Genomic DNA, 9,393 nt, shown 5'->3' with positions numbered 1-9,393 from the left:
AAAAAAAAAAAAAAAAAAAAAATACAATCTTATGACAGCATTAGAGACTTAAGAGTTAGAAGTTGTTTTGCACTTGGAGATAAGTTATGTCAAGTGAAAAGTGAAGTTGATCAGTGCTTTATTTTGTTACTTCAACAGAAAAAAGAAAGAAAAATGTGCAACTTTTAAACAGTGTTGCGCAAACGTTTTCGAAACGATCTTGTATGTGGGAGGAAAGGAAACCGCACAGTGTGATCTGAAGTTGTTTAAAAGGTGAACGCAAATAGAAATGTAGTACGTGAATACGTTGTAAAAACTATGATCGCATGGGCTAAGGAGTCGTTCTGAGAGCCGGTGTTTCCTTATGTTAAAAAAGGCTTATTTTGTTGTTGTTGGTTTTTTTTGTTTTTGTTTTTTGTTTTGTTTTTTAAAACAGCCTTAAAGAGTTTGGAAAAAACGTTCAACAACTCAGTGACTGTATTCTTCTACAGCACCTCTAACATAGCTGTACAACAATAGTGCAAAATGACTCCTTTTTTTGGTAGCTACTCTAAAAAGTTCCCCTTTTTATTCAAAAACAAGTGGAAATATTCATGAACTAGTTCAGTGTTATACTAAAGCCACCAAAGATTTTTAAACCTTACCCCAAATAGAAGCTAAGCTGAAGAGAAGACAGAATGTCACACCTAGCCAGTGTGAAACAGCAAACGCTCTATTATCTTGTTTGAAAGTGATAAAATGGTGAGCAAACAGAAATCCAATCCATCTACACCTAATGTTTAAATAACAAGGTCTGTTTCAAGGGAACAAGAAAAACCACATAACAGTGCAACTGCTGTGGACACACTGAAAAAGCTACGTCTGCACTTCAAGAGGCTACAAAACACTTAATCAACCACAAACATTGTCAACAAGATCATTTATTTTAAGAAATTATATTAATATTCAAATACTCATTAAATTAATCCCTTTCAAAACTGCTTCTGTCTCTAAACAAATATATACAAAACATCACAGTGAATTTGGTACATTTGGTTATAAAATCTTCAAATCTAATTAAAAAAATAATAATAATAATAATAATTCACATTTTTAACAACAAACATGGAACAAACAAGCAGATCTAAAAATGGTTATTTAAGGCAGGGTACAGGTTATCAAAAAATTAGCCACCCCTCCCCCAAAAATCTGATCTACTACGTCCTTTTTGGTCACCATTGCCATTATGCAACACTATCACAACCAAGTCCCAAGAGAATCTAAAGATAGAAAGTTTGATTGAGAGCAAATCATTAAAGCCTTTTGATCAGTGCAGTCTACTCGTAAACCAGCTTTAGCATCTATTTAATAGCATCCAAACAGAAGGAGAAGTGCAATAGGGTCCAAGTTTCCTTTCCCACATTGCTTCCTGCTCTGATTGAAGCATCATCACAGCAGCTCCTTCTTCCTGCTAATGTCTTCTTTAGTGAGATTGTTGCTGTGGTGGACAGATAAAAGGCTTCTGGGTAAGAGGTGTACAATGGCCTTTCTGAGCACAAAAAGTGCAACAACTGTAAAGTCTCATCAAGATAGGAACATCAGCACAGGTGAGAACACATGGGTAGACAAGAGTGGGCAGCACCTTAAAGGTCAGTCCTGCCTCTGCGGTATGCAGCCTTCCATCTCCAACACTTCAGGCCAGCCTTCAAATTTGTTTGTTTCTGCGCTGTTCTTTATATGCTGAGAAAACAAAAATAAGACACATGTTAAAGGTTAAAGTCATAAAAGTCTCTCTTGTTAACAGCTAATGACATAAAAATAGTAAAATGTTATGATAAGAACAGACAAGGACCAGCAACCAACAAAACTGGTTTGTGGTTAAAGATGACAAACAGGCTGTAGAGTGAATATCTGACTACAAAATATGAATCCCTGAATGACTGATTGTGTGCACTAGGCATTCTTAGTAATAAAAAGCCTACTGATGTTCTTTTAGCAGTGATTCCACAAGTAAAATTAACTTAGCTACAAATTACGACCGAGCATTAAAAACATATTAGTGTGACTCACACAGTTTGCACTGCTGTAACGTTACAGCAGGGTTTCATTTGGTTGTGTCAGCAAGGAACATTTCAGAAGGTTGTATACAACAGATTCCTCAAGTGGAAACTCAACTTCACGGAGCATACCATAAGTGATTTTGAATGAAGATTCTGAACAAAACATGCTGCAGAACTATGTTAACTGAACTAGGAAAAGAACCTCAGGGGATTTAAAGATTTACCATCTTACTTGTACTAAATGTTGATGTATACATAAAATAGGGCAACTACTCTTGTACCACCATCCACACGAGTTTTAGACTTTGCAGAGCCCTCCAGTGGGCTTGAGTGAACCCTTAGGCAGATAAGTTCTAGTCTGCAGTTCACGTGTTTCACAAAGCTGTTCCCGACTCTACAGGTCTACTTAACAATGTAAGTAGACCTGTAGATCCGGTGCGCACGCACAAATGTCCACCAAGATCAAAGAAAACAACCACAGGATGTAATCTCCCAAGAGATTTTGACATTTCAGCAGAATCATTTTCTCAAGATTGTCTTAGTAGCCTAATAGAAATAAAGTGTCAAGCTGTTTCATCCTCATATTTTGCTCTATGGCTCTGTGGTGTATGGATTTTTCATCTGATGTGCGAATGATCCCTGGTTCAAGGCTGGGAGGGGACACAATCTAAGCCCCATGTGTCACAAGCCCCGAGTTCCCGTTCCAAGACTGGATAAACAGTAGAGTTTGTTTCCAGAAGTGTCTTTGTCATAGACAGATAAGGTTTATTGTTACTAAGTAACGCGTTACTGTAATTAAATTACTTTTCCACTGAAAGAGTAATTAATTACTAATAACTAATTACTAATTACATTTTTAGGTATTTTAATTACAGTTACTTACAATGTACTTGTGTTAAATAATTAAACTCGCTGAATATCATTATTTAATTTCAATAATTTATCTTCTAAACGTAGAAGTAAACTCTGCCGGTTTAACATCGCTGTAGTGCAGCTGCACGTCATTTCGCGCCAGTTTGCTGCATAGTCGTATTCTAAAGCAGAAGATGTCGGACTCGGCTGAAGCCTGTGGCTGTTTTATGAAATGGACATATTCCCGTCTCTTCACTTTTCTGAAACAAGCAGACACGAATATTACAGTAATATGTAAGCCATGTCCTGGGGAGAAACAACTATCGGCTGCTGTTAATAGCACGAGTAATCTACTGAAGCGCCAGACACGAGACCATAGCCCAGGGGTCAGCAACCTTTAACACCTAAAAGAGCCATTTGGACCTGGTTTCCACGCAAAAGAAAACACTGGGAGCCACAAATACTTTTTGACATCAAAATAAGAATAACACTATTGTTTTTTTTACCTTTATGCTTTGTTTGAACAACTAAGGTGTGTTGCTTATGAAATCCATGAAGTGCTACAGAGAAAATTACATTTTATTTATGTAATTAACACATTTTGAACTCTTAAAGAAATAGAACAAAAGGAAAGACACCCAGCTGAACTAAAATGATCCAAGTAGCAAACAAAAACTGTTATATCGCCTTTGGGCTTTTGGAGCCTTGACCTGACTTTAAAAAAATTATTGGGGAAAAAAAGAAAAAAGAAAAAAAAAAGCACTATGCTGCTAAAAAAAAGAAAAATAGATAGTTGCAAAATTCTGCCTAAATATGTATTTTACCTGGTTAATGTGTGCGGCGGGGCATGGTCTGCAGCGCCGCTGCAGGGGGGCCGGACGCACCTGAGCAGCACCCGCAATCACGCCTCGCTGCCTTTACGTCTGCGCTATCTATGCTGTTGTTGGTATGCGTCGGGCTGTGAGCTGAAAAGCTACAGCTGGCTGTATGCGTGCAGCTGCGTGTGAAAAGTGGTCAATAAAGAGATGCTAAAAAGCAGCGAGTCTGCAGTGGTATGTTTACAATGGGACTCTGCTCCCGAACCTCTGTGCACAGCATCTGCAAATCAGGGCTGTACGAAGTCAATTTCATCTTTACGCAGGACTGTAAGCTGTCATCTGTGAGGCGTGAGCGGTGTTTGTTTTTAACATAGTTCACGGTGGAGAACAGCTGCTGACATAATGTGGATCCATAATTGGCCTACCTGGGGTTGAAAGTCTCGATAAATGCACAGCGTTTCGGCGGGTACACCGGCTTCCGCGAGTGTGACGTTTATTTTGATTGATGAAAAAAAAAATAGAATATAATTTTATTTTTATATTTCAAGATCACAATAATCTTCCAATTTAGAACTACAAGGTAAAAAAAGAACTAACATAAATAAAATACACTTCAGCTAAATACTTCTAATTTATTTTCCCAAACCACGCGGAGCAGCACTATACGGACTAAAGAGACGCATGTGGCTCCGGAGCCGCAGGTTGCCGACCCCTGGCATAGACGAGTCATTGTTCATCATCCATGGATAACGCCGCGGCAACTCCTGCTAAGCAGGCAAAACTTGATTTTACTTCAGCAGCACAGAAAGCGTCTGAAGGTGAGCTTAAAAAAAATGATTGCAGGCTACATTGTGGAAGAGATGCTACCGCTGCGTACTATAGAGTCTCCGTCTTTAAAAAAAATTATTTAAAGAGTTTAATCTCTATTGTTTGCCCACTCAAGGTTTATAGGGATTGTAAGAAGTATTTAGTTAAATTACTTATTTAGTAATTAAGTTACTTTTCTGACACAGTAATTAGATGAGTATTTTAAATACAATATTGACTAAGTAATTAGTAATTAATTACTTTTTTAAAGTAACTTACGCAACACTGGTGGTGATACACTAGCAAACAAAGGAGCTGCTGAAAGTACCTTCTCATTTTGTTCTTTGTCTAATGTGCTGTAGCTTTGCTGGCAGTTTACATTTAAAGAGTATAAAGAGTAGGGCTGCAATAATTGATCTTTTATTAATCAGGAATTCTACTGATTATTCCATTGATTAGTTGAGTAGTAGGATAAGAAGTACTTTTGTCTTAATAATGAGCAATTATAAATATTCAAAAGAGAAAAACAGATGTTTTAAAATAAACTGCTTACACAAACACAAATCCATTTCCTAATGAGGGCTTGGGTCAGCATTCACTCAGTTTAAACATCACTCTTGTGGCTAGCTTAGCGTTAGTATGCTATCTGTACAGGTGCGCACAAAGAGCTGAAGTGCTCACAGCATAATCCAGTTGTTTTTTTTGTCCTGAATGTAGTTTGCACTTCACCATTGTGCTCTCACCCTTTTTAAATAAAAGTAATACTTATATCCATGCTGTAGACTGCGTCACTATGTTCCCTCTCTGACTCACAAACGGAAATTAGCGGACAATTTTAGATATCTGGATCTCGATTTCCATTCCTACATACAATCTAAACTAAGGCATAAAACAAAATTGTTACTTCTTGTTGTGCTTTCTGACACTAGTGTGAGGGGAAAAAGGGTTCTGATGTTGGAGCTCCTGAATGAACGTGTTTTTGTGTGTCTGTAGGCTTAAGTGTGCTAGTGAAGGAGTGGGTGTAAGCCTTTAAAGCCTTTATGGAGAAAAGCAAGTGTATCAGCATTCTTTGTGGTTTGCCTTGTGGTTTGATCTGAATGTTTGAAGAAAACACTCATTAAGATGGTGTAGATGGTAATAAGGTCACTAATAATCTAGTTTCCAGCTTTTGTTAACTATGGGATTTTGTGCATCATCTTACCTGCTCAAATGGACTCTTGGTCTTGATGCCTTTCCCTCCCACAAAGATCCAGTTATCTCGAAAGCCCAGATTATTAATAGCTGAGCTGCCAAGATCAGCAATTAACTTCCTGGCTTCATCATTGAGTCTATATAACAAAGAAGACATATTATTTCATGACCATCCCCACAACTAGAAACAGCAAACATATTTATTGATCACGCGAGCTGAAATGCTCTTACTTTGTTGCGGAATCATCAAATGAGGCCATCATCACAACGGTCCCATCTTCAATTTCATTCAGGAATTTAATCAAGGGAGCCACGTCTATGCAAAGTGACACACGGTTAACAAACTGTATGAACTGGATTTGTAAATGTCTACAAAAAAAAAAAAAAAAGGTTCTCAAGTATACTCACCTCCAGCCCACATATCAAAATATTCTGTTTTGACAACTTCCCCTGTCCTCCCTATGGAAAAACAAACAAACGAAAATACAGTTTTTCAGAATTAGGTTTGTAACTCTTGGAATTAAAAGTGGGGTACTCGAGTGGATAATGTCACCATTAACCAGGGCGATGTTGATTCCTCTTCCCACGTTGTTCTTCACGCCACTCATTACTCTACAACCAATAATATGAAAGGGGGAGAGCATATGGATACATTTAAATATAAAAGCATATAAACTTAAGGAAATGGGTGATTTATAGAAGGATGGCACTTCATAACATCTTTAACATACTATAATGTAGATTTCCAGGCAGCCCAGAATAATCAGACAACACTTTCTTTCTTATAACACACTGTCTCACATCCTACTTACACTTTGTCTTCCAGGCAGATTCTGGGCCCGACCACACTGGCTGCACCACTTGCCATCTTGAAGGCAAAATGTCCAGCTGAACATGCCTTGGACAGCCCACATTTATACCTGACAGGCTTCGTTGCTGAGAACACAAAATTTGCCCAAACAGCACAGTATCAGGTCACAGGCAGTCCAATTACATTGTTTAAGGCTTTTCACAAACAGGCACAAATACGGGTGATCAAGGAATGGTACAGCTTGAACTCATCTAAAGGGGTCTATTTGCACACTAATGCAAAAGCTAAGCTTAAAACACAGTTAAACTCAATATCTAGATGTTTTCAAAAGGATTTAGCTACATTACAATCTGAGACAAGCTCCTCATTACCATTTTTGTTCTGTCTGTTACAGAGATAGATAAAAAAAAGACAGAGGCATATCAAAACACATGAGTAATAGAGAATAAAAAGAAAAAAGTAAACAATTGAGAACACTTACAAAGGATAGCTGCTGGCACAGATCTTGCTGAAAAGCAAAAAAGGAGATGTAGATGTAAGTAGACTTTAATAATATCTAATATATTTATTATTAGGAATATAAATAAGATTTTTATTATATTTTTATAAAAGTTTATCCAAGTACCAACAATTAATACAGATAAGTAATAAGTGTGCAACATTTCTTTATGTCAAGATAAACTAGAGGCATAAAAAAAAAAATTACAACCATCAGTTATAGGAGTGCAGAGGATACTTTCAATGTGGAGGAATAGCAGATCTACTCTGAGCTCCTCCTGGATGGCCAAACTCGTCACCCCATCTCTAAGGGAGAGGCCAGCCACCCGTCGGAGAAAGCTCATTTCTGCGGCTTGAATTCACAAGCTTGTTCATTTGGTTACTACCCAAAGCTCATGAACTTAAGTGAGGTAAGGACGTAGATCAGCTATTAAATCGAGAGCTTCGGATATACGCTCAGCTCTCTCTTCACCGCAACAGACCGGTACAGCACCAGTCTGTCTATTGATCTCCCACTCTCCTCTCACTTGTAAACAAGGGCACTCCACCCTTTTCCAGCTCAGGACCATGGCCTCAGATTTTCCACCTAGAAATTCTGTCCATAAAAATCATGAACAGAATCTGTGACTTAGGGCAGCCCTGGCAGCCACCGGGAACAAGTCCAACTTTTTGCTGGCTTAGTGGACCAACCTCTTGCAGCGGTTGTATACGGATCAAATGGCCTGTAGCAATGGGCCAGACAACCCATGCTCCCAAAGCATCTCTCACAGGATACTCCAAGAAACATGGTCGAATCCCTTCTCCAAGTCAACAAAACATATGCAGACTTGTTGGGAAAACTCCCACACACACCCTTAAGTAACCTCGAGAGGGTAAAAAGCTGCATTCTTTAAAAATTTCTACACTTTCAAAACATGATAATGAACTCTAAGTTCACAAAAGAAATGAATGTTTCATCTTCTTCTAAAACTGTGCCAGACAGGCAGATAACCCTCCTGGAGGCAGGAAAGAAGAGAAGGCCCTATGAGATAAAATACTGGCTGGTGGCTCACAACTGACTTTAATCGATTAAAATGAATAATTTATTAATAATATATGTAGCAAACAATACATATACATTGCATTACAACCCATTATATCATGAACTGAAACCTGTGACTGACATTTTTTGTCTTTTTCCTGTATATAAATAAAGATTATTTAAAAGCCATAAAGTGATGACGCAATAAATAAAGAAATAAATTAACCAAGATGCAGGACATGCCTGACTTAAAATGTCCCTGCAGACAGAAAGTAAACAAAGTAAATGACTGTCTTGTTTCCTTTACGGATGATTATCTCCCACCTACACTGCTGTTCAATCCAGTCTTACAGGAAAGGTTACTCACAAATCACATTAGCCAGTTTAAAATCCGTATTAATCTCGAATAGCTGAAAAGCCAGGAAGACAGCCAGTAGGAATGCAATGACCAACACTGTCAACTTGATAATTCCTGCGAAGAGAGGGAAAACGGAGAGGTGCGGTTAATCAGCCATCTGAATCACTGATGCGAAATGGTTTTAGATAGCAAACATGTTTGTTTAAATATTTATAGTAAATATATCTGACTTACCAGTAGCCCTAATCATCTTTGCGACTCTCCAGAATATTTTACAAACAGCCGACAACCTGTAATATCAAATAAAAGTGTAGGTGTCTGTATGTGTACATCAGTGACTTTTTTCTACAGTCAATGGTGTATATCTGCGTGGCTTTATAGGGTGGTCTAAAGGGGGAAGTTAGCTTGTGCTGTGCGTTATTTATAGGAGTGTCTAACGCCGAAACACAGTGACCTTGCTCTTTTTCTAATAACTAGTTATTGCGACCGAATTAACGAACAATGTAACGTATGTAAGCACGTAATGCATTTTTAAAGCTATATTTTGAAAAGCTAACTAGCTTTTAACCCCGTGGATAACTTCTTCGTCTTTGACAGGTTTTACTCACTGACACTGGAATGACTGCATCTCAGCCTCTACAAAAGACAAATACGTAGTTGAGCTTTGAGATAAATGTTCACGACTTTCTCACCTGTTTACGTAGCAAAATACCAGTGGACTCTCCGGTGTGGTTCTTTTAGGACAGGCTGACTAACTTATGATGATGGCGCTGATACGCGTCATGACAGCTGGAATGTGGAGGAGGAGCAAACCTTGAAAAAGAGGCGCCACTCCGCCGGAAAAAGGAAAGACGAACCGGAAATAAAGCGCCTGGACAGCACAAAAAGGAGCAGCTTCCGTAATTATTAAGGTAATTATATATAATAATTACGAGATATCTATATATATATATATTTTTTTTTATTTTTTAAAAAAAAATTAATTTATTTTTTTTTTTTACTTTTTTTAAAACTTTTTT

The 9,393-nt window shown here is 37.9% G+C and overlaps 1 protein-coding gene across 2 annotated transcripts; it reads right to left on the bottom strand.

The window, feature by feature from the left end:
* Positions 1-883: 883 nt before the first annotated feature.
* fam3c (FAM3 metabolism regulating signaling molecule C) lies at positions 884-9,195 on the bottom strand. Of its 2 annotated transcripts, XM_014336125.2 has the most exons (11): positions 9,067-9,195; positions 8,609-8,664; positions 8,384-8,488; positions 6,979-7,005; positions 6,499-6,622; positions 6,240-6,298; positions 6,095-6,145; positions 5,918-6,002; positions 5,697-5,823; positions 1,601-1,698; positions 884-1,456 (listed from the first exon to the last, which is right to left on the bottom strand). In XM_014336125.2, exons 2-10 carry the CDS (start codon positions 8,622-8,624, stop codon positions 1,609-1,611), a joined length of 684 nt encoding a protein of 227 aa, XP_014191611.1. In that variant the 5' UTR covers positions 8,625-8,664; positions 9,067-9,195; the 3' UTR covers positions 884-1,456; positions 1,601-1,608. The 2 variants fall into 2 exon arrangements, with proteins under 2 accessions (XP_014191611.1, XP_014191610.1); XM_014336124.2 differs by having other exon boundaries at positions 884-1,698.
* Between the last annotated feature and the right edge of the window lie 198 nt (positions 9,196-9,393).

Source organism: Haplochromis burtoni, unplaced genomic scaffold (assembly GCF_018398535.1).
Source record: "Haplochromis burtoni strain Fernald_Lab_line unplaced genomic scaffold, NCSU_Asbu1 Contig_131, whole genome shotgun sequence".
Lineage (NCBI taxonomy): Eukaryota > Metazoa > Chordata > Actinopteri > Cichliformes > Cichlidae > Haplochromis > Haplochromis burtoni.
Note: the sequence above shows the minus strand (reverse complement) of the source record. Positions and strands in the feature narration are given on the sequence as shown.

Bases quoted from the DNA above. Each gene is read 5' to 3' on its own strand.
- fam3c (XM_014336124.2), bottom strand. The intron at 7,006-8,383 runs GTGAGTAACCTT...TTTGCTTTTCAG, and splicing joins TAAACTGGCTAATGTGATTT to CAAGATCTGTGCCAGCAGCT. The intron at 1,699-5,696 runs GTAAGATGATGC...TTGTTTTCTCAG, and splicing joins CCAAGAGTCCATTTGAGCAG to CATATAAAGAACAGCGCAGA.